The sequence below is a fragment of the Tupaia chinensis genome, unplaced genomic scaffold (genome assembly GCF_000334495.1).
Source record: "Tupaia chinensis unplaced genomic scaffold, TupChi_1.0 Scaffold000628_1, whole genome shotgun sequence".
NCBI classification, from domain to species: Eukaryota; Metazoa; Chordata; class Mammalia; order Scandentia; family Tupaiidae; genus Tupaia; species Tupaia belangeri.
The window spans coordinates 2757936-2782726 of NW_006160148.1; the positions used below are offsets into that span (position 1 = coordinate 2757936).

The window sequence follows — 24791 nt, forward strand, 5'->3', positions numbered from 1 at the left end:
CCAAGGTCTGTCATTCCTGCCTGGCTGGGAGGGTGCTGGGTTGGATGCAACCCCAAGTTCTCAGTTAAAGCGGGGCAGCACGGTGGGGGGTGACGTTCAGTGTGGCGGGGCAGGGGTGGAGGCAAGCTGGCCTCTGGGCCTGGTCTCCTCGCCCTGGCATTTATGGCCCCAGACAGCCCCTGTTTGCGGTCCTAACATTCCTGGCCTCAAACGAAGAGCCAGACACTTGAGGTCTTCCTCCTCTTAAGCTTCCCTTTCCTGAGTATCCTGGAGGCATCCTGGTGACCCCGGGCCACCAGCTACCCATGACGGCCATGTGAAGGAGTTGCTGCCCGCGTCCCGGGCACCTTTGGAGTTTAGGGGAAGAATACGGAGAGCGGAGAGATAGTCCCGGGCCCTTAGGTTGACACCCAGGCCGGGCAGGGAGGGGTTACTTCAGGGAGGTTGGCTTTTGGAGCTGTGGGGGAGGGGAAAGGAGGATGTGGGGATTAAGGGTCGGAGCCTGAGGGATGGCATTCTGGAGGGGGAGGGGTGGGGACGAGGTGCTGGGCGGACCGTGGAGGCTGCAGGGAAGTCTCTGAGCACAGCCCTTGGCCAGGAGGCTGAGTGTGAGGGAGTACTAGAGCTAGGGGCCTCGGGGCGATGGGGACCCACCGGTTACAGTTTGGGGCTCCTAGGCAGCCTATCCCTCTGCCCATCCAAGAGGACCTGCGGCCAGCTGCCTAGCTACCCCCTTCTCGAGTCCTGAACCCCTCATCAGACAGCTCATTTCTGGCTGGTGGCTTTCTCCCCCTCCTGGTCTCATTTACATATGTGAATGATAACCCACAGGAAGTAATTGTGGGAGAAAGAAGGGAATTGGCCTCTTTAGATCTATTAAATCACTTTATTACAGGAACCAGCTTTGAATGGCCCTCCGCAGCAGGGTGGCAAGCCTCCCCACTCTCTCATTTATCTGATCACAAAGAGATGAAAATCTCTCCTGGCCTGGAGATAGAATGGATAGCTTCCCCAATTTGGGGAGGCTGGAGTAAGAGTCAACACTTGCCCCTCCGAAGGCCACTAAATAGGGAGAAGGCTGAGAGACGTGTCCCCTCATCTTCTGGGTTCCTTGTTTTCCTGAGCCAGTGGGGGACTGGGCGCCTCACTTCACCTTCCAGTCTGCAGCAGTGGGAAGGCTGTTTGGATGGCCCAGCAGAGAGCAGGGACCTTCAGGCTTGGTACTGGAGCTGGCACTGTGCCATTTCAGATGGATGGACTTGGGACTTCGGGTCTGGGAATGTCCAGGGACCCGCGGTGGAGTAAGTTACGGGGCCGAGCCGCGCTGTAATGAGAATGGAGAACCCATCTCCCTCATCCCCAGCTCTCCCAACCCTAGTCAAAGGGGGTGCTAACTGGCGGAAACGCCCTGAGTGGAACCCTCGCCTGGTAGCTCTGTGACAACAGCATGCTGCTGGGGCTCCGGTGGGTCCCCAGGCTCCAGGATAGCAGCCGCTTAGACTATTTTAGTCCCTGCACCTGAGAAAGCTGAGCAGTCTCTGGAAATCTAATGATAGAGGATTTACTAGATGGGGGGTTATGTCCCATACCTTGTTTCCTGGGGGAGGAGAGGGTTCCCGAAGGAGAGAAAGAGTAAGAAATCTTCAACAAAACTTGGTGTTCTTTGGCTCCTGGGGGTGGGCACCCTGGAATCGGGGTGGGGTGGTGAGAAGGAGAATTGTCCTAAAATAGCATTGCCAGGAGGAGGGGATTAAGGGAGCCCCTATTCCAAGAGAGAGGAAGTGGAAAAGGCAATGGAAGGCCATGTCTTGCTTTCCTTTCCAAGGCTGGGTTTCTTAGGCTCCCAGTACCCTGTTGACCACTGTGTGTCTGCTTCCGCCTCTCAAATATTTTCTGTCCCTGGGAGTAGATGACTGTGAGGAAAAGCCCATCTTTAGCCCAAATCCGACTCTTCTAAACAACTCTTTCACTCAACCGCAGGTCCTCAGATCCAGGACCCCGGGGTTGGGGAATTTAAGAATCCAAATGGCACATGGCCAGCCCTCAGGTCAAGGTTCTCAGCCCCAGCACTCCTGACATTCTGAGCAGGAGAATGCCTTGTTCTGGGGTGACGGCTTGTGCCTGAAAGCTTTACAGCGCGTGAGTAACTCCTCGAAGCTAGTTCTATCTCTTAGTGGTAAGAACCAAAAGTATCCCCAGAAATGAGAAAAATGTCCTGCTCTCCCATAACAACTCAGCCCAGCTGCTGGCCAAATTCCTACAGGCTATTAGAAAGCCTAGGGGCATAGGGAAGGCCAACACTGAGACGGACACCGCTGCAGTCGCCGAGGCCACGTGACTTTAGGAAAGGATGCCAAGGGGGTGGCGAGAGCGAGAGCTGTCTCCTCCATCAGGATCTTGGCTAGGACTCCTGCTGGGTTGAGTGGAGGCGGGGATGGGGGATCTTCTGTACTTGGCTGTAACATTGCACCTCCGGTGAGTGGCTGCTCACCGTATAGCCAGCTCTCATCGATGTACTTGTTGTATATACACCTCTGACCTAACTGTGGAAGGCCTTTGGAGAGAGGGACTTAGCTGTCTGGTTCATTTTTCTAGTATGCATTAGGTGAGTCAGATGAGTGAATATGAATAAAACAAGGCTCTTGAGGCCCCTCTGTGAATGAGAAGTCCATGTACAGTTTGAGGTTCGTGTCAGCAGAGGTCTTCCAGAGAAGGACTGGAGATGAGGACGGGAGGGGGTGTTGAGTGATAGCTGTTCTTTCTAGACTGGGCTAGGATGTGGCTTGGCACAGCAGAATTCCATACAAGCTTGTGGGTTCGATGTACCCCAGCTCCAAGCCCCAGGGGAATAAACTGGAATCCATAAGTTTGTTGGTTATTCATATTAGTTATTTCATTTCTATCTTAATCAGAAAAGACAGGTTAAAAACAAATCCTTGGGGGCCAGCAGATGGCACAGTGGTTACCTCACTGGACTCCCACGTGGCTGACTGCAGTAGAGTCCTAGACCTGGTGGCTTGAAACTCATACCGGGCGCAAATGCATGTATGACCAAGATCCTGGGAGGAGAACGGAGGTGAAGGGATTGTGGTGTGGCCATCCCCCCTGGGGGATGCTTTCTCCCTCACTGTGTCTCTGTCTCCCGGGGCAAGCGCAGGAGCCCTATGGCAAAAATCTCTTATAAATAAATAAATAAATAAATAAATAAATTCTTGGTTTTTCAGAATGTTGGTAGAGGCATTCAGGCATTTTGGAATCCCCTGGGGTCTTTCTGTGCAGAGACATGCTTTCTAGACCATGTTCCTAGTAGAATATGTGCCCCGTGGACAAAGCTGGAAAGGTGGGGATCCTGCTGCCTGCCATGTGCTTGGTTCTCGGTGACTTTCACCAGGGTAATTTAGCTTCCACAACCTGATTGTGGAGTTTGAACATTTCTAATCAAACCCTCGCATTTCCTGTCCTACTGGAATTCAGGATTGTATGGAGAAAGGGCCTTAGGTAAAACCACCCTTCCTCCTTCCATGCATTCTGGGTAGTCAGTCTGGGAGGTCAATGGGGTTAGGAGAGAAGGAAGGTGAAGACTTGCAAGAATACTACACAATTGGTACAGACCAACTTAAAATTGTTTCAGCTTGGGGGTTATTGAATGCAGACAGGAAACCTGAAGCCCAAAGACAGTACATGGCTTTTCTAAATAATGCAAGACTAGGTGCTGGCCCCAAATTCTGGGAACCTTTCATTCCTATCCTGCTTTCCTTGAGCCAAGTGAGTGCAGGAGGGTGCGTGGGGGTGGGAGTGCAGCACCCTCCTGACGATGCAGTCTTTGAGGATAGGAGAGCAGCTATGAAGACGAAACTTGGAGTTGGGAGCACCCGCCGCACAGAAGCAGGTAGTCCAGGTCGGGACTCCATGCTCCTGCCTTTGTGCGGACAGGCTGCTGAACAGCACCACCTGCTGGCCAGCTCCGGGCTGTGACTGAGCGGCAGCGAGGGGGGTTGGTTCTGGCTTTCTCTTTCCCCATCCTCTCTCTCTCTCTCTCTCTCTCTCACACACACACACACACACACACACACACAAACACACATTAAGTAAACTGCTCCTGGGAAAACTGGTCGGTTTCCTAACCTCTACCAAACCCTGCCCCCAGGAGTGAAGCTCAAGTAAGCAGTAACAGCCTAGGACTAAGTCGTGAAAACTACTTTTATGTGCTTCGTGTGGCTACTAGGAAGTTGTAAATTATGTATGTGATTTTGCATTATATCGGGTTGTACTGGCTGTAGAGTCAGCCCAGCCCTCGCTCCCTCTGTAAACTTTGGTCAAGATGCTTAGTAACTCCTCTGCCTCGGTGGCCTCAGGCTGTGACACAGGGGTCATAGCACCCACTGCACAGATTCGGAGGGTAACTGAGTTACAGCATACGAAATGCTTCGAGCGCTGCGTAGCTTATGACAAGCCCTCCATTGCTCCGGGTGGTAGAGAGCTTGCTTTATTCAACATATACTTGTGCACTGTCAGGAGCCCAGAACTGAGGGTGGAGACATGGCTCGATGACCTCAAACTGGAATGGCTCTGGGTGTTGTTGAGAGCTCAGGAGACCCCAGCTCCGGTCCCTGCCACCTGAGCAAATGCCCCGAAATTCTGGCTCATGTTGCCACTTGCGCAGAAAGCAGTAAAGTGACTAAACTGAGCAGTGTTAGAGCTGGAAGGGATCTGACCACTGCTAGGTTTGCTAGGTTTGATCGTCTTTTGTCTGTCTTTCTTTTTTAGTTCTGCTGCAGAGCGCCCTGTGTTCCACAGAGACAGAGGGAAAGTGAGAAATCACTCCTCAGAGGGCTGGCCACCCCACAGTCCCTTCTCCAGTTTCCTCTCAGAATTTTGGACATGTATACACACATGCCTGGTGTGATTTTCAAGCCACCAGGTCCAGGACTCGAACCCTGCAGACTGCTCTGTGGGATCCAGCACCTCACCTCCCACCACCTGCTGTCCCCGCCCTCTGCTTTTATAAAGGAGCCCATCCAACATCCGGTGTGAGGTTTTACTCAACCATCCTTTCTAGGTTTCCCTAGACCTATACTATCTCCAGACTTGGAGGCGGAAGTCGATGCTGGGAAGAGGTACTTGTGGGGACGGAAGGGAGAATGAGGCTTAAATAGTTAACCAAAGACATTCTTTCTCTCCCATCAAAAAAAAAAAAAGCTCTCTGTTTCTAAATGCCATTTTCCCCAAGCTGGGGGCCCATGTGGTCTGCCCACCCTCCTACCTTGGACAAACCAGGAAAGGAAGGGAATAATCCTGGCTCTCCTCTCCTGCTCTTTAAAATAATTTATCTGGATAAATAATTCAGGCTCCCAGTGAAGGACTGGACTGAAGGCCCCCGAGGGGAGGTCTCCATTTCCTTCTTGCAGGAAGTGGAAGGTAGGCAGCCAGAGAGGAGGAGAAATGGCTGCTGGAGGTAGACCGGCGCCATGGCCTGGGGAAGAAAGATGCTTCTATATCCACTTCCCTCACCCTGACCATAACCCCATCATGGGGAGGAAGGAACTGTGGTGCGTGTGGGGGAGGGGAAAGGGATGCCAGTGGGATCTGCAGCCTTGGAACTCCAGGAATCTGACCACCAGAACCAACCAGTGTCAACTCTTTGTTTCCTGGGGCTGGGCTCTATTGGGGGAGCTCAGGCCGGCCCCTCCCCCCAGGGTCTTTTCTTTTTGGAGGGGATGGAGAGAGGGGCGGGCCCTGCTTTGTGTGTGGTTAGGGATGGAGTGGGGGTGGTACAAGCATTTCAGGCTCCTTTCAGCGGCTGGCCCTGGGAGGCTGGCTTGGTGGTGCTGCAGGCTGGTTACCTATCAGATAAGGGAGGAATTCGAACTATGTGTTTTAGCAGGGGGTGGGCAGGAGCCACCCGGAGACCACCAGTTTAAATCTTGGCCAGCCTGGCCAGCCGGTTATGTGGAGGTGCCGTGCCGGCAGGGGCTTTGTTTGTTCTAACTCTGTGAAAGTCTTAAACCAACCGAAGATCGAGTGATGGATGGAGTGAGTGACCGGCAGGACTGGACAGTCCCTACCCTACAGCCCCACCTGTGTTACGACCGTCCTCACGGCCTGGGAGGTGCCATTGGTGGGGCCTGTTATTCTAGTAAACCGGAGCTCAGAAAAGGGATCTTTTCCTGAGTTTCCACAGCTAAAGTGATAAAACTGGAGTTCATTTCAATTTCAAGTCTCTTTGACACTTGGTTCTCACTGTGAGCCCGCCCCATCGAGTCTGAAGAGGTTGATAATTGCCACTCTCCGAGGGTTTATGTGTGGCTGCCCAAGTGTTAACTACTTTTCATGCATAAAACTGCACAGCACCACCATAAAACGAGGATTTACTTCATTTTATAGATGAGCCAAGGGAGAAGGGAACCGCTGCTCAGGGTCTGCCCCTGTGCTTAGCTCGTCTGCTCAATCCCAGCGAGACCAGGGCTGTCCCACCTCAGGCCGCCAGGCAGAGGCAGCTCCAGGACGCTGGAACTGTCTAGGAGAGGCTTTTTGCCTACCGCTCCCAATCTCTGCCTGAGAGACAAGTCTAATCTAGTCTAATCTAAATTTAAATTCGGGGAGAGGAAAGATCTTTCCACCTTTGTAGGGACTGTATTTCCTGCTTTCGTAGTCTACCTTTTCCGGCATAGCAGGTTGGGGGCCATGCTGGTCACATCCTGTGATGTTCCTATGGCCTGAAAACAGGGAAAAGGGGCCAGCCAGTGCTGACGGTGGCTGGATCCCCCCATGGCCAGCTCCATGATTTGAGTCTCAGACCCCGTGACTTGAAAAACATACCTGGCACATACATGTACATGCCTGCCCAGAACGAAGGGGCAAGGATTGCTGTGGGCCATCCCCAGGAGGGCGGTTCTCACTTGCCCTCGCTGTCTCTGGCCAGTGCACATGCCCTACAGCAAAAACTAAAGGGAAACAGGCCGAGGGGAAGGATTCCTATACCTTGGGGACGTTTTACGCAGGAACAGCCTCGGATAACACGCGCAATCCAGTATCTGCTGAGCGTTTTGTGCCAGCGTTAGGAACTAAGTGGAGAGAGAGCGGTAGGTGTTGGTGTCCATCCCAGCCCGCAGAGGCGCTGGGCCCAGCGGCGAGTGTGGCCTTGGGGCCAGTAGCTGGTCGGCCTTACCTCCACGGAAATGTTGTCTTTTACAATCCATCTAAATGAAACCAAAATTTAAAACAATCAAGGAATTTGTGGATTCCCTCTGGCCAAAAAAGCATGTTTCGTCTAATTATGAGGCTGAAATACCCCCTTTCTCACCAACGGATAAATCACTAATCCTATTTTCCCTGAGCCAGCACTAGGTAGGCACAGCTCTCTCTGGCTTCCCTGGTTACTAGTCTTTGCTGGCTTTCTCGATGCTCGTCCTGATGTTTCGCTGTGTGGATGAAGCTGCGATCGAAGTCCACTCTCGGTAGGGCCTGGGAGAGGCAGCGGTCTCTGCTAACGTGGTGATGCAACACCTCGAGTCAGCTGTGAGCTTTAATCAGGAACTCTGAGTTCTTAGGACACCTGTTGCCAGCCAGCGAACTCCTTTTTTTCTTCCTTTTTGGGGGGAGCAGGGGGGAAGGCTGGCAGGCTCCTTCCTGACTCTTCTACTAGTGTCGGTGTTTTAAAATTTTGGTACAAACCTGCAGTGCTTTGTTTTTCAGAAATGTTTGCTATAGGTTGCATGCACCTGCTGGAGAGACAGAAACAGAGGCAGAAACACCCCCCGGGGGATGGCCACACCACAATCCCTTCTCCATTCTCCTCTTGGGATCTTGGGCACGCACGCACATGCTCCTGGCATGAGTTTCAAGCCGCCAAGTCTGGGACTTGAACTGTGGTTGGCCTTATGGAAGTCCAGCGTTGTAACCTTACTCCATCTGCTGGTCCTCAAACAGGCAGCATTTTAATGGAATCTTTTTTTTTTTTGGAGAGGTGTTTTGCTATAGGGTGTGCCCACTCGCCAAAAAGACAGACAGAAAGTGAGAAATTACCCTCCAAGGGGAATGGGGAATGGCCACACCGCAGTCCCTTCTCCTTCATTCTTCTCTCGGAATTTTACGCCCCCAGCACATGAGTTTAAGCCACTGGGTCTCCAACTTGAACCGCGGGTGACTACGTTGGAGTCCAGTGACAGCCATTATGCCAACTGCTGGTCCCATTGTCCGTTCTTTTTAATGGCCACATGATACTCTTTTTTATGGATGTGCTATATTCAGCTATTCCCTCCTAATCAACAAGTAAGTTGTTTTTAGGTTTTTTGTTTTTAGCCAACAACGAGATGAAATATGTGTCATACAAATGACCCATTGAGGTTGTCGTATTCTTTTTTCTTACTGATAAATAGTAGCTTTTTTCCTTTAGTTTCACCAGTCTGATTGTGTCTTTTGACTTTCATGGTATTTTTCCTTAACAGATACTAAATTAATTTGAAACGTATTTTGCATATATATATTTTGCATATATATATATATTTTTTTTTAAGTGTAGGAGCCTGGTTTCATAACCAAATGGGTAACCAGTTTTTCCTTTCTTTTTCTTCTTTTCTTGTTTTATGTAACTTTGCTATAGGGAGTGTGTGTGCACCAGAGAGAGAGGGAGGGAGAGAAAAGGAGTGAGAAATCACCACCCAGAGGCAATCCATTCTCCTGTGGTTTTGGGCACGCGCACGCATCTGGCGTAGTTTTCAATTGAGTCTGGGACTGAAACTGTGCACTTGGCAGTGTGGGATCCAGCTGCCTTAAGAACCAAACCACTGGCAGACCCTGGGATAATGAATTTCCTGATCTGTCTGCCTGGGTTATAACTGTTTTTGTCTTTCAACTTTGTTACATTATTTTCAATATAATTTCAGAGTGTGCAAGAATAGTTTGAAAAAATCACCCATAAAATCTTTATGCAGATTCATAAATTCTTTTTTAAGAGGTTTTTGCTGTAGGGCACGTATGCTCATACCCAGTATGAGTTTCAGGCTACCAGGTGCAGGACCCAAACCATGGGACTACATGGGAGTCCAGCAGTGTAACCGTTCCGCCATCTGCTGGTCTCAGACTCACCAATTCTTTTTTTTTTTTTTTAATTATTTAACTTTATTTATTATTATTATTATTTTCCAGTTTTATCAGAGAGACAGAGACAGAGAGAGAGAGAGGAAGTGAGAAAGCAAGCCACCAGGTCTGAGACTTGAACCGTGGTCGGTCATGTGGGAGTCCAACGCCTTTAACCACCACGCCACTTGCCGGCTCCCCAGACTCACCAATTCTTAAACACTTTGCCCCATGGGTTTTATTGTTCTCTATGTCTGCCTAGTTATTTTATTTTTTTTTCTTAACCAAAGTTATAAATATTAAGCACCTTTATCTCTAAATAATTCAGCACATATTTCATAAGAATAGAGATGTTTCTTTCACATAATCTCATGATCATGATCAGGAAATTTCATACAGATATATTTCTCTACATTGCATATGCAAATCTTGTCAGTTGCCCTATTTTGCCCCTGTTCCAGAATCTTCCATTGCATTTACCTATTCAGGTCTTCAGGTTTTGTTTTCCGTGACTCTGACGTTTTTGAAGTATATAGGTCTGTTTTATAGAGTGGCACTCACTTTGGGTTTGTCCGATGTCCCCTTGAGGTCAGATTCAAGGTATGCATTTTACTTAATTTGTTTTAGAATTATTTTATTTATTATTATTATTTTTTAATTTGACCAAAAATAGAGAGAGAGAAAAAGCTGCCAGTTCTAGGACTTGAACTGCAGTGGCTACATGGGAGTGCAGCACTTTAACCACTGGGCTACCTGCCAGCCCCCAAGGTGTGCATTTTTAAAGTTCTATGACCTTGGTGCTTCACGTCAGGAGCCAATGCTCCACTGTAGGTAACGCTGAACTTGGGGCCGGGGTCCCCCTGCCAGTTCTGCTCTAACCCTGCTACTCTTCCCTTTGTGATTGCTGCACTTCCAGTACTTCTGAATTAATGCAAGGCCTAATATTTGGCATTCTTGGATTTTTTTTCCCCCTTTCTGTTAAAATCATTAAGTCTTGCCATCTAGGCTCATGCTTTGTTTTCTCATTTCTTTTTTTCAGGTCCTGTTTCATCTCCTTTAATGCAAGGAGATAATACACACCCTTTTTTGCTATAGGGTATGTGCAGACAGAAAGTGAGAAATCACCCCCCAGGGGAGATGGCGGTGTATCAATCCCCGCCCCTCTGGGACTGTGGGCACACATGCCCGGTGTGAGTTTCAAGACACTGGGTCCAGGACTCGAACCACAGTTGGCCATGTATGGGAGTCCAGCACCTTAAATTCTCCACCTGCTGGCCCCACTTTTCTATTTTTTTCAAAATACTGCCTAATTTCGCTTTTTTTTTTTCCTCCCCCCCCCCCCCCCCCCCCCCAGTATTCTACTTCCCTAGTCTTTTTTTATTTTATGAGAGATTTTCGCTATAGGGCACGTGCGCTCGCCAGACACACAGAGAGAAACATAGAGACAGAAAGCGAGAAATCACTCCCCAGGGGGGATGGTCACGCCGCAATCCTGCCTCCGGATCCGGGACACGAACCACGGTTAACTACATGGGAGTCCAGCGACATAGCCATTACGCTAACTGCTAGTTCCCCTACTTCCCTAGTCTTAATCATGGTATAAAAACTAGTGAAACAGCGTGTGAAATCGTAACGCCTAGGTGGGCACTGTGGCACCTGCCTGGAGTCTCAACTACTTGGAGCTGAACCAGGAGAGTCATGATAGGAGGCCAGCCTGGGCAGCATAGCAAGACCCTGTCTCTAGAAAAAACTCAGAAGTTAAAACATGTGTGTTAATTCTTTTATTCTATTATTTTTTAAAGAATGATGTACTTATTTAATTCCATTTGTTATTTTTTCTCAAATTTGACCAGAGAAAGAAAAGGAAAGGAAGAACAAGCCACTAGGTCCAGGACCCGAACTGCACTCAGCCACGTGGGAATCCAGCACCCCTAACCACCACGCCCCATGCCGACCTTCATATGGTGGTGTTCTCTCTGTTTTGCCATTTTATTCATATACTTGTTGATGTCTTACAAATATTTATATTTAGAAATTTTTCTTCTGGGGACCAGCAGTTGGCATAATGGCTATGTCACTGGACTCTCATGTAGTTGACCGTGTGGTTCAAGTCCTGGGCCCAATGGCTTAAACTCACACCGGGCATGTGTGCGTGCATGCCCAAGATTCTGAGAGGGGAATGGAAGAGAAGGGACTGTGGTGTGGCCATCACCCCTTGGGAGTGATTTCTCGCTTTCTGTCTCTCTGTCTCTCTCTGTCTTTCTGGTGAGCACACGTGCCCTATAGCAAAAACCTCTCAAAAAAAAAAAAAAAAGAAATTTTCTTTCGGTTTTACTTAGAAATTTAAATTAGACTAGTGAACGAAAATGTTATGGTGCCTGTTTCTATAATGATGCTTTTGTTACTGTAATGTAGTTTTTTGTTCGTTTGTTTATAAGAATTATTTATTTGGGGCCAGCAGATAGTGTGGTCACTGGACTCCCACATGGTTAACCACAGTTTGAGTCCTGGACTTCTCAAGAAGGGATTGCAGTGTGGCCATCTTCCCCTGGGAGGTGATTTCTCACTTCCATCTCACTGTCTCTGTCTCTCTCTCTCTCCAGGAAGCACATGTACCCCAAGACAAAAGCCTCTTTCAAATTATTTACTTTTATTTATTATAATTATTATTTTTTAATTTGCTATGGGCACGTGCATTCACCAGAGAGACAGAGACAGTGAGATGGAAGTGAGAAATCACCTCCCAGGGGAAGATGGCCACACTGCAATCCCTTCTTGAGAAGTCCAGGACTCAAACTGTGGGTAACCATGTGGGAGTCCAGCACCTTAACCCCCACGCCACCTGTGGGGGCCCCTAGATTCTTGTTGTTAATTATAGTGACTCCTTAGTTACTGTTTCCTAGCTGGTAAAATGGGAGTGTTCCACACTCGTTCTTCCCACTCAGCAGGGATAGGCAAAGCGTGTGTGTGTGAGAGATTAGGTGGGTTGTTTTTCATGTAATGGAACTTAATGTTAAAATTTGCCCCCATTTCCCTTCTCCAGAGTAAGCTGCACATGGAGGGCTTCCGGAGCCTGAAGGAGGGTGAAGCAGTAGAATTCACCTTTAAGAAGTCTGCCAAGGGCCTGGAATCTATCCGTGTCACCGGACCTGGTGGAGTGTTCTGCATCGGGAGCGAGAGACGGCCAAAGGGGAAGAACATGCAGAAGCGCAGGTCCAAAGGAGACAGGTGTGCAGGTCACGGGCAGCGGGGTTGCGGAGCGCTCTCCCAGTCCTTCATTACCAAGCTTGCCCAAGTGCAGTGGAGCGTGTGGCCCCACGGCATTCGGGTGGCTGGCCAGGTGCCAGCGTGGGCAAAGGCCGTTCTGTGGGCAGGGCCCTGGGGACTTGGTGCTGCTGCTGGGTTCAAGCAGTTGTGCCCTGTGAGCTTGGCCACTGTCAGTGAGGACAGAGAAACCAACCTCCCGTGGCAGTGTTAGGACTAACGGGGACGGGATGCTAGTCTGGAGTTCAGAAAGTCTGTGAAAAATGGAATTAAAGTTATCAACATTTGGCTTCATTAGGTTTCCAAATGACTGTTTTTCTTAATCCTGCTGTTGAGCTGCAAGCCCCTTAGTTCTGAGCACATATCGTAATCTGGCTTCTTTAATTTCTTTATTAGCAGTGTTGTAGGATCAGCCTTGTAGGAGCTGGATTCCACATGGTTGGCTGTGGTTTGAGTCCTGGCACTGGCAGCTTGGAGAACACTCTGCGTGCCCCAAATCTCAATGGGATGGGGAAAGGGTGAAGGGATTGCTGTGTGACCGACCGCACCCCGTTAGGGAGTGCTTTCTCTCACCCCCGCCCCCACCCCGTCTCTTTCTGGCAAGTGCACACACCTTCTGACCTCCCTCCCCCCAAAAATAGTACTATAAATCGTCTCACCTGTCCCCGGACAGCCATTTCCAGGTGGGGCTCAAGGCTTTTACTCTTGGTATCTTGATAGCTTCGAGTCTAGGTGACTTCAAAGAGACCCTCTAGGCACCTCAATTTGGAAAGGACTTAGGGGTGGTCCAGTAGCATAGTCTTCGTTTTGTAAGTGCCGAGCCTGGCCGGAGCCCAGTGCCCGCCCTCGGGAATGCTGCTGACCGCTCCTCCTCCTCTGCTCACCTTTGCCGTCTTGCTTCGTGCCAGGTGCTATAACTGTGGAGGCCTAGACCATCACGCCAAGGAATGCAAGCTGCCACCCCAGCCCAAGAAGTGCCACTTCTGCCAGAGCATCAGCCATATGGTGGCCTCGTGTCCTCTGAAGGCCCAGCAGGCCCCCAGCTCACAGGGAAAGCCCCCCTACTTTCGGGAGGAAGAAGAAGAGACCCACAGCCCAGCCCTGCTCCCTGAGGCCCAGAATTGAGTCACCGGGGGTGGGGGCTCTCCTTCTGCTATCAGGAAGTTTTGAGGAGCAAGCACCAATTGGCAGAGTGGAGACGTGGGGACAGGGTGGGCTGGGGGTGGCTGGCACTGCCACGAATCTCAGGTGGGGGTTCACAGCATCACCCCTTCTCCCCTCTGGGTAGGGGGGGAGCGGTGAGGCTAAGAACTCCAGCCGTGCTCTATCCAAATGCAAGGAAGGGCTTTTGGGTGAAATCACTCTAGAACCTGCATGCTTGATCCGAGGCTCCGCTCCCAGAGTCTTCGGCTTTTGAAAGTGGCCTGGATAGGAAAGTTACTTTTCTCCCAAAGACAGACATGCCATCTCCCGGGCCAGCATGAAGCATCTCGGCACAGGGACAGTGGAATAAAGGACCCAGCCCCACAAGCCGCTCTATTCTGTGGGAGGGAATCTTGGAAGTAAGGCAGGGTTCTTTTCACATGTCGTTTCCTCATACCCTGCTCTAGGGACAGAGCTGGGAACTGTCCCAACCTGTGGGTTTTGTGATGACAGACAGAGGAAGTGGGGGGTCAGCTGCAGCCCTGCTGCCCCTACACTCACCCCCACCCCGTGCCGGCCAATGTGATTTTATTTATTTGCTCCCTTGGCTAACTGCACCTTGGGTCCCACCTTCTCCAGGATGCCAACTGCACTAGCTGTGTGCGAACGACGTATCTTGTGCATTTAAACTTTTTTTTTCTTAATATAAATATGCTGGTTTTGTATTTTTGTATATTTTAATCTAAGGCCCTCATTCCTGCACTGTGTTCTCAGGTACATGAGCAATCTCAGGGATTAGTCAGCAGCAGCTCCAGGTCTGCACAGCAGGAGTGCTTTTTGTTGTCTTTTATCACCGTGGATATTGAACTACCTCATTTTTGCCAATTAGAGCCGGCTTTTCTGCCATAGTGTCCTCTTGAAACCCCCTCTACCTCGACCTGTCTCCCCGGAGACTAGGTTCAACTGGGCTGCGCTGTGACTCGATCTCCTTCTGCTGGGAAATTGGAAATTGGTTCGTCTAAACAGGAAAAGGTGGTGCCGAGAGGCGTGAGGAGTGGCTGGGCCAGGTGAGGTGAGGATTGTCTCATCTAAGGGCGGGGACTTGCTTTACATAGCACATCCATCCTTGCTGAATTCGGCCAGGCCCGGGGTGCACACAGGGTGTCTGTCTGTAAAAATGTGAGTTGGTGACATAGGTTTTAAGGCCAGCACACGCTGTGCTGTCCAGGGATGGCTATGTGAAGCAGGGACAGAAGCCCTTCACCTTTCAAAATTCTTGGCTTCCAGGGAGACCCGTAGCGAGGGCCGCTGCGGGCACCTGGAGCCAGTGTCCGCCTCTTCTGCGGTAGTGTCGTGGTCGCCAGCGGAGAAGAGGGGTTCGTTTACGTGCTGTGAGACCACCGCAAACCTGCCTCACTGTTGAAACGGGACAGATGCAATAGCGCGCATTGGGTGGTGTGTGTCTGACCCCGGGTTCTCGTGTCCCCACCCCCAGTTGTATTTGTCTGGGATTTGTAGGACTTCGCGGAGTCTCTGAGTTGGTGATTGCTAGGTGGCCTAGTTTGTGTAAATATAACGTGTTGGTCTTTTCTCCATGTTCTTTTGGGGTTATTGTTTACAAACTACTTTTTGTATTGAGAGAAAAATAGCCAAAGCATCTTTGACAGAAGGTTCTGCACCAGGCAAAAGGATCTTTTTAGAGAAGTTTGAGGGCCCCTTCTCGAAGTGGGGATCTATCTTGAACTATCTTTTGTGTTCCCCTTCCTCTGTTTCCTGTTTTAGGGCATGGTGGTGCCCGCCCTATGGCAAAAACCTATGGAGGCTGGAGGATTGCAGCATCGAGTCCCTCTCTCTCTCTCTCTCTGTCTCCCTTTCCCTCTCTCCCTCTCTCCCTCCCCATTTCCTATTTTAATCCAGATCTTCTGTCTTAACTTAAAAACCTGAGTCCTCCCTGTTAACCTTCTTCATTCCCTCCCACCCTAAAAGAAAATCTACACAGCCACACACATACACATTTAGTTCTTGGGGTGTCTGAAATAACTTGCACAAGAATCCCAAAGAAGGTAGGACCCACCATCCCCTGATCCCGACCTCCTGAGTCAAGTCAGTTCTCGATGTGATTCTGCCAGACATTTACACGCTGCTGTGTCTGGACGGGTCAGACCTACTTAATCTGTAATCCCAAAGAAGAGAGAAGCAACCAGGGCCTTCCGTGTAGAAAGTGGGGTCAGGAGACCGAGGATATGAATGTAGCTCCAAGTCACTCAGGAACTTTTTTGCAGGTGTAAGAAACTTATGTCAAAGTGGCCACAAGATTGTTGAATAGGAGACGGACGAATGTAACTCCATGTTTACTGCTAGAAACCAAAGCTTTGTGTGAAATCTTGAATTTATGGGGAGGGAGGGTAGGAAAGCATGTACCTGTCTGTCCTTCCCCTGGTCCCTTCCCCTCATTCCTGAACTGCAGGAGACAAAGCCCCTTTGGGCTTTGGTGACCTCATCGCTGGGGTGCTCTGGTTGGTCGGTCGACTTGGCTGTACTGGGTACTGACTCCCTTCCTGTGTTCTAATCATTTTGTAACACACATGCTGACTCTTCCCTTCCCTTCTCCTTTCCCTGGAAAATACAATGAATAAATAAAGACGTACTGACACCGAAACTGTCTCTTTGTTAGATGTTTAAGAGAGCTTTTCTCATCATTTCCACCTTCTGGAACAGCACTGGGAAGTCACAGAAGAACCATTAAATTTTTCTGCTCAGTCACTTTGTTAGGAATGAATCTTGAAGGTCCCGTCTTCCTAGCCGCTCATTACAGTGGATTTTTGTTTCTAGTTAAGGCCTCTTGTCCTTTCCTTGGAAGCAGTCACATTCAAGAGGGGATTAGGGGCTTGGCATGCATAAGAATGGGACTGCCTGTGCCACTGGCTGGGATGAAAGGATGGGGCCATGGCTTGGGGCATGAGATCCTAATAATACTTTGTCCTCCACTCCTCAAAGACCTTCACCAGTCTTAATTAACCCCTTGCAGCACCCCAAGGAAGGAAGTGTGGAACTAGGGAAATTGAGGCCAGAGAAGATCCACTGATTATCTATAAACACATTGTCTTTGAACCAAAGTTTGCTAGCCTTCTAATGAACATGGGATTTTAAAACATCTAACCCTAAGGAACTGAGGATTTAATAAGAAAAACGCTTTGAGAGGAGGGAAACAAAGTATTAACATACAATTCTGGGAAACTCTGGATTAAATCCTCAAACCCTGGTAAAATGACCAGAGCCAGGGTAGAGTACCGTACATCCATCTCTTTCCTAAATGTACCAAAAAGTCAAAGGTGATGGTGAAAGGTCATAAACAGCAAGCTTAGGTAGACAGTCTTGCAAAATTAAGTCACCTGCTAGGCTGAAACTATCCGCAGATTGCAAAACAGGAAGGATGGCAAGGCTTAAGACTGTTCCTGGGTAGGTTACTCATCTCTAGGGCTTTGATCATGTTGCTTGGTTAAAAGTAACACTTTCTATCATGGGAGACCATGAATTACGGATCACCAAGGCAACTTCCTTGCCTTGTTATTTTGATGGGATGCATTGCAGAGATACAAGGAAGTTCTTCAAAAATTGTGAAATTCTAAACATTGAGGGGAAATTGTTTTGATAGGCAAGACCGGTTGCATCAGATTCTGGACATTTTTCTGCCTTGAGTTAAACCAAATTCTTTTGTGAGTCAGTGCCTGAATTTTCTGCATATTTCATAAAATTGTTTCATGAAGATGTGCTACAGAGCGAATGCCCCTGACTTTTTAAAAAGATTTTAATTTTATTTATTAGTATTATTTAATTCAACCAGAGAGACAGTGAGAAAGCAAGCTACCAGGCCGGGGCCGGAACCTGAACCGTGGTTGGCCACATGGGAGTATAGCACCTTGACCACCATGCCACCTGCCAGCCCCAGTGCCCTTCCTTTTCCTACCAGAGTTAATTGATAGGTTTTCTGTGATGTTAGATGTTATTCTTACAGCAAAGCTGTTTCTGGCCTTAGTGCTTTTCTGAGTTCAATTTGGAAGGTTCTGGGAATCCACAAACCCCCCAAATTAGGTGCCTTAATGAGTTCAAAAATAGGCTCATAATTTAGTGTGTCTGAATCGACTGGGACTAGGAACTTCCCAATGTTTAAATCTAAATAACAGTAGACCCTTTCTTGAGGCTAGGTTGTACCAGGGCTATAAGGAAGTTCAGCTCTGCAGCCGCCCAAGCTACGGTCCAAGAGGCCTTACTTCGTTTATAGCAGTCCGAAACTGCCACCCTCGGCCATGAAATTTCTCGGTTTCTGGGGTGGGCGCTGTCTTAATCATGCAGCACGTTTCCCAGAGGCCTCCCAACATGCGTCCAGACCTCTGCTGCCCAGGCGGGCGCGACCCCACCTTCCCCTGCACGTGGCATGGAGCCTGGCCGCCCGCCCCGCTGGGTCACGTGAGCCTGGCGTTCCTCTTGACCCCTCCCACGGCCCCGCCTCGCGGGGCTCCTTCCGCTACTGCGCAGGCTTAGACTTGGGCCACGCCCACTAGGAGCCGGAAGGGGGCGTGTACCAGCGCGCGAAGATGACGTATTTCTCCAGCGCCTCGTCCTGAGGAAGTGTCAGCCCGCTAGAGCTGTTGGCAGACGCTGAGCAGAGGGTTCGGGTGCTGGACTGAAGGGGTGAAGGAGAGGGGAGGGGAGTGACTGGTCGGGGAGCAGCTGTGGGAGAGCGAGGGGGACAGCTGAGGGGATAGGTAATTAGGAGACCAGGAAGGTACGAGGTGACAGGGATGCGACAGCTGCAGGGGTTAGTAACGGAGCACAGATTGAAACGGCTTAGGATAAATGGAAGAAGAAGAAGCGGGGAAGGAACAAGACGTAGGCACGGCAACATAGTGCGGCAGAAGCAGACTAGGTGTTGAGAAGTGCGTGTACTGTGGAAAAGGGACTTGGAGCAAAGTCCACGGAGTCCGGAGCAGCAGGAAATGGCTTCTGCCCCGCCGGTCCGATCGGCACACCAGGCTGGGGAAAAGCTTAGAACAGTGTGCGGATTCCAATGCTGGTTGCCCTCAGCAGTCCGGGCGAATCCCTAGAAGTCAGAGTAGCCGTTTACAAACCTCGGGGACTTCCTAATCTCTCTCTTGTCTATCCAGGGTCACTTGGCTGGTTGTTCTTGTTCTGGGGCAAGAACTATGTCATGGATCAAGGAAGGAGAGTTGTCACTTTGGGAGCGCTTCTGTGCCAACATCATAAAGGTGAGCACCAGTGGCCCTCAGGTCAGTTACGAAATCCAGTATCAAAACTGTTACTAAAGTTGAGCAATCTGTGATGTTAAGTGGAATTTAACAAAAGCAAAACGTCTTAAAATTGAAAGACAATGTCCATTTCTTGTAGATTATTGTCCTGACATTTCCAGGAAGCTCAGAACCTCCCTCCCAGGAACAGTGGCTATCATAGTTTTTCTCCATCCTTTTGGGACTGAGGTCACACCTGCACACAAGCTTGACGTGTCTTTTAAGCCACTGGGACTGGCAAGTCATTTTTTTATGTCGTAGTAGAATGTAATGGTTAAGAGTTCAGGTTTTGGGGTCTGGCAGGTGGCATGGTGGTTAAAACACTGCACTTCCACATGGCTGATTGCAATTCAAGTCAGCTTGCTGGTGGCTTGCTCTCTTTTGCTTTCTATCTAGTGAGCACATATGCCCTGTAGCAAATCTTAAAGTTTTAAAAAATTTTATTTATTTATTTATTTATTTGGAGAAGTTTTTGCCATGTGGCATGTGCCCTCACCAGACAGAGAGACAGTGAGAAATCACTCACAAGGGTGATGGCCACGCAGCAATCTCTTCTCCTCCATTCTCCTCTCAGATCTTGGGCATGCACACACACATGCCCAGCGTGAGTTTAAACCACCAGGTTCAGGACTCGAACCGTGGTTGACTGTATGGGAGTCCAATCATGTAACTATTATGTCATCTGCTGGTCTTAAAATTTTATTTATTGTTTTAAGAATTATTTTTATTTGACTTTATTTATTTTGATTTGACCAGCGAGGGGCAGAGTGAGAGAGCAAGAACGAGAGAGAGGGAAAGTGAGAAAATAAGCCACCAGGTCCGGGACTCCAACCATGGTCGGCCATGTGGGAGTCCAGCACCCTTAACCACCCTACCCTGCCACCTCCTGACCCCACAAAAATTTTTTAAAGAATTATTTTATTTAACTTTATTTATTTATGTATGTATTTATTTATTTGTTTTAATTTGACCAGAGAGGAATGGGGGGGGTGAGAAAGCAAGTTGCCAGGTCCAGGATTCAAACTGCAGTCTGCTCTGTGGAAGTTCAGAACCCTTAACTACCATGCCACCTGCTGGACCACCCTATAGCAGATTTAAAAAATAATAATAAATAAAATAAATAAATGTTTTTAAGAGAGATTTTTGCTATAGGGTGCATGTGCTCACTGGAGAGACAGAGAGAGGCAGAAAATGAGAAAGCATCCTCCAGGGGCCTGGCCATGCTACAGCCCCTTCTCCATTCATGATCTTAGACACACACGCACACATGTCCTGTATGAGTTTTAAGCCACTAGGTCCAGGACTTGAACTGCAGTCGACTATGTGGGAGTTCAGTGACGTAACCATTATCCATTATGCTGGTCCCAAAATAAATAAATAAATGAATTTTAGAATTACGAGTTTATTTAATTCCATTTATTACTATTATTTTTTAATTTAACCAGACAGAAACAGAGAGGGAAAGCAAGAAAGCAAACCACCAGGTTTGGGACTCAAACCAAGGTTGGCATGTGGGAATCCAAAGCCTTTATCCACACCATGCCACCTGCTGGCCCAAAATAAATCATTCTTTTTTTTTGGATAAGTTTTTGCTGTAGGGCATGTGTGCTCGCCAGAAAGACACAGGGAGACAGAAAGTGAAAAATCACCTCTCAGGAGGTATAGCCACGCCGCAATCCCTTCTCCTCCATTCTCCTCTTGGGATCGTGGACACACACACACGTGCCTGGTGTGAGTTTAAGCCCCTGGGTCCAGGACTTGAACTGCAGTCAACTACATGAGAGTCCAGCGACATAGCTATTACACCAACTGCTGGTCCTTCAAAATAAATAATTCTTTTAAAAAAAAGAATTTACGTTTTGTGGGGCATTCAAATGTGTCTGAAAGCCCTGTTCCATCTTTTTTTTTTTGGAGAGGTTTTTGCTATGGGACATGTGTGCTTACCAGAAAGACAGAGAGAGACAGAAAGTGAGAAGTCACCCCCCAGGGGGGATGGCCATGTTGCAATCCCTTCTCCTCCATTCTCTTCTCAGGATTTTGGGCATGCATACACACATGCCCGGCGTGAGTTTAAGCCACCAGGTCCGGAACTCGAACTGCGGCCCACTACATGGGAGTCTAGCAATGTAGCCATTACACTAACTGCTGTTCTGTCATTTATTAAACGTGTGACTTTAACAACTTCACAAGAAATCACCCACTGCAGTCACATGGTAGGAAGAACAAGTCGCATGTCTTCACTTGATTTTTTAGTAATGGCTGTGTGAGGGGGCCAAAGTAAAAAATGTTGGCCAGGTGCTGGAGAACAGTGAAGAGCTCCTTCCGGAGAGGGAATTAGGCCAAGGAGTCCATTTTTGGTGTGGTAGACAAACACAACTGCTCTAATCCAGGTGAGAAGTTTTGTTTGGCTCAAAAATACCTTGTTTGCTTTGAAATGGGTTGTGATATGTACGTTTTTATTAAAATCCTGATGTCTGGTTCTTCGTAAAATGAGAAGATCTGGAGCATGTAGGGCCGCAGTTCCTGTAGAGCAAGCAGTCGGCAGTAGATGAGGAGTGTGTCTTCTGTGGAGCATGCCTGTGCACTCGGCTGTGCCCATCCATACCCTCCCTTTGCCTTCCAGTGGGAGACTGTCACCACCAGGTGGTGGAAGGGTGAGCACTGGCAGCAGACAGACCCCACTTTGCTTCCCTACCTCGTCTCTTCTTAGCTTTGTGATTCATATAAGTCACTCGACCTCTCTGAGTCAGTTTATTCACCTATAAAATGAAGACAATACTATTTAGTTTGTAGGGTTATACGATAAGATGCTGCATTAAAAGCCCAGCATTGTGTTCGGCATGCAGTAAGTACTCAGTGAACATATAAATAAAAATAAATGTAAGGGTTAATACCTTTTTATTGAACATAACCCATAAAAATACTCAATTCCCTTCTTTTTTCAGGGCTTTTTGCCACAGGGTACTTGTACTCACTGAAGAACAACAGAGAGGGAGTGGGGAGAGAAATCAAAACCCCCGACCCCCTGCCACGGACCACGACCACGCTGCAATCCCTTCTCCATTTCCCCCTCCTGTGGAGATTTTGGACACATACTCACATGTATCTGGCACACTTATCAAGCTAGGATGTCTGGGACACCCAGTTGGCCATGTGGGACCCAGCTGCTTTCACCGCTGTGCCATGGACACCCAGTTGGCCATGTGGGACCCAGCTGCCTTCACCGCTGTGCCATGGACACCCAGTTGGCCATGTGGGACCCAGCTGCCTTCACCACTGTGCCTTTGGCTGGCCTAGGGCTTTTATTTTATAGCTCAAATCTTTCAGCTTGAGCTGGAGTGTCTGCCTTTATACCTGAAGAGTATGAGATATGTTTATCACGGGTTTTCTTATTCCACAGGTAGGCCCAATGCCCAAACATATTGCATTCATAATGGACGGCAACCGTCGCTATGCCAAGAAGTGCCAGGTGGAGCGGCAGGAGGGCCACTCACAGGGCTTCAACAAGCTGGCTGAGGTGGGTGTGGATGGAAGAAAGTGAACAATCTGTGGAGAATTGGTTTATTGCTAAAAAAAGCAGGCCCTGAGTTTGCTGTGCTTTGAGACAGCTGTTTGTCTGTGTTAATGCTTGCTTGCTAGTAGCTATGGGTCTCATCACATTCACAAAAAAGTAATTATCCAATGACTCATCATGAAATATTAGAAATGACAAAATTTTCTCCTATTAGCTTAAAAAAGCCAACATTTTATATTTAAAATCCTATTCAGTCCTTGATGTTTGTTATATATGACTTTTTAATTTTGGGGGGGCGAGAGACTTTTGCTATAGGGTGCATGTGCTTGCTGGAGAGTCAGAGACAGAGAGATAGATAAATGAAAGATCACCCCCCAGGGAATGGCCATGCCACAATCCCTTCTTCTTTGTTCTCCTCCTGGGATCTTGAGCACACATGCACATGTGCCCGGCATGAGTTTGAACCCACCAGGTCTGGGACTCAAACTACAGTCGGCTGTGTGGGAGTTCAGCAGTGTAACCACTATGCCATCTGCTGGTCCCTTAATATTTATAAATTGCATTTATAGTTTCAGTGACCTCATTTTTACATGACATTTTGGAAAGTATTTTTCTAAGTTCATACATTACCTTTATAACTGTACATTTTTGTTTTGTTTTGTTAATTAATTTGTTGTGATTTTCGGGCCACTGGGTCTGGGACTTGAACTGCAATTGGCCACCTGGGAGTCCACCACACTTCCTGCTAGCCCCCAACTACATTTTTTTTTTTTAAGAAATTTTTGCTATGGGCATGTGTGTTCATCAGAGAGAGAGAGACAGAGAGACAGACAGAAAGTGAGAACTCACCCACCAGGGAGGATGGCCTCATTGCAATCCCTTTGTCTCCATTCTTTTGGGACCTTGGGCACACATGCACACACACCTGTTCGGGACCTAAACCACTGTCAACTACATGGGAGTCCAGTGACATAATCATTATGCCACCTGTTGGTCCCTAACTATGTGTTTTAATGACTACAGAACATTTAATCACCAGGATCTGACAATTTATCTACCTCACTGTCACTGGACGTTATAAATACACTTCATAAATAGTACTGTTTCAGGGTAACTGAAGCAACGTGACTTTTCTGGAGCAAAGGCTGAGTGACTACCCATCTTGCTTTGCAAAAGTTGAGGGATTTCTCAGGACGTAGGGCTGTCTGGGCTAAACTGGGGAAATTGCCAGGCAAAGTAGGACATCACTTCATACAAAGCTCATGAATGTGCTTATTACAAATTAGGAAACATTGAATTTAACGACAAAAATGGAATATGACAATCTTTGTGGAACTGAGTTTAAGAAGAACGGAATGGTCTGAAACCGCAAGGCCCAGCATCTGGTGCAGGAACACAGCGTTACGCCAGGAGGGAGGGTAGTGGCAATGTCTGCCTTGAGCGAGTGGCAGTAGGTTCTCCCCAGCACTCTGTACAAGTGTGTTTTTCTGTTGACCCCAGACACTCTTTGGTAACTAAGAGGCAGCTCGCTAGTGCTTAGGGGCTCAAGCTCTGGAGTCGCTCATTATCCACTGGCACCCCTGCTCTGCTACTTCCTGGCTCTGTGACCTGCAGCAAGTTGTGCAACTTCCCTTTGCCTCAGTTTCTTCATCTGTAAGATAGGTTAATGAGAATCTCTTAGCTTAGAAGGTTATTTGAAGATTAAACAAGATGGCACAACAAAAAGCATGTGTCACCAGGCCTGACATAAAGGAACCACTCAAAACTGGAAACTTGTCATTAGCTCCTATATTGACAGAGGTCAGCAGTGGGTCTGACCCAGTCGTGCCATCCAAGGGAGCTGCCTTGTAAGGTCTGTAGGGCCTGCACCTAATCCAGTGAAGGCGGCGGTGTGTATGTCTAGGGGACTGGACGCGGAGTCTGCGGCTTCGTCTCTTTCATTCTGTTTGAATATCTGTCTGCCTCCAGCTCCCCACCTCAGCGTTGTTCTCAGGTCCAGTTTGTCCTCCACCTTTAGTGGTACTGGGTTCACGCAGTCACCGAGAACCAAGCCTTAAATCGAAGTGTAACTTCACTCAGTAAACTGTACTGATTCAGGGTTTTGAGTTTTGCCATAGGGCACATGCACTTGCCAGAGAAAGACACAGTGAGAAAGCACCTCCAGGGGGTATGGCCATGCCACAGTACCTTCTCCTCCACTCCACTCAGGGTTCTGAGCAGGTACGAACACATGCCAGCATGATTTCCAAGCCACCTGGTCTGGGACTCAAATTGCAGTTGGCCATGTGGAATCCAGCGCCTTCACCACCATGCCACCTGCTGGCCCCAGGTTGGGTATTTTTTTTATTTTTTGGAGAGATTTTCCTCCATTCTCTTCTTGGGATCTTGGACACGCACGCACACGCGCCCAGCGTGAGTTTCAAGCCACTGGGTCCGGGACGCGAACCGCGGTTGACTACGTGGGAGTCCAGCGACATAGCCATTCC

The 24791-nt window shown here is 48.6% G+C and overlaps 2 protein-coding genes across 4 annotated transcripts in view; both read left to right on the forward strand.

The window, feature by feature from the left end:
- The window catches only part of LIN28A (lin-28 RNA binding posttranscriptional regulator A), a 16480-nt gene extending 1965 nt beyond the window's left edge, over nucleotides 1-14515 (forward strand). Inside the window, 2 exon segments of the mRNA XM_027776122.1 lie at nucleotides 12122-12306; nucleotides 13251-14515. Coding sequence (XP_027631923.1) covers nucleotides 12122-12306; nucleotides 13251-13467 — 402 coding nt within the window. The 3' untranslated portion in view covers nucleotides 13468-14515.
- Nucleotides 14516-18069: 3554 nt separating this feature from the next.
- Nucleotides 18070-24791, forward strand: part of DHDDS (dehydrodolichyl diphosphate synthase subunit) — a 33559-nt gene continuing 26837 nt past the window's right edge. For 2 of the 3 annotated variants that reach the window (XM_006159444.3, XM_027776144.1), the window contains exons 1-3: nucleotides 18077-18177; nucleotides 18651-18752; nucleotides 22192-22308. In XM_006159444.3, coding sequence (XP_006159506.1) covers nucleotides 18690-18752; nucleotides 22192-22308 — 180 coding nt within the window. In that variant the 5' untranslated portion in view covers nucleotides 18077-18177; nucleotides 18651-18689. Of the gene's footprint in view, nucleotides 18178-18650; nucleotides 18753-22191; nucleotides 22309-24791 lie in introns of all 3 variants that reach the window. The other variant, XM_006159445.2, reaches the window with a different exon arrangement.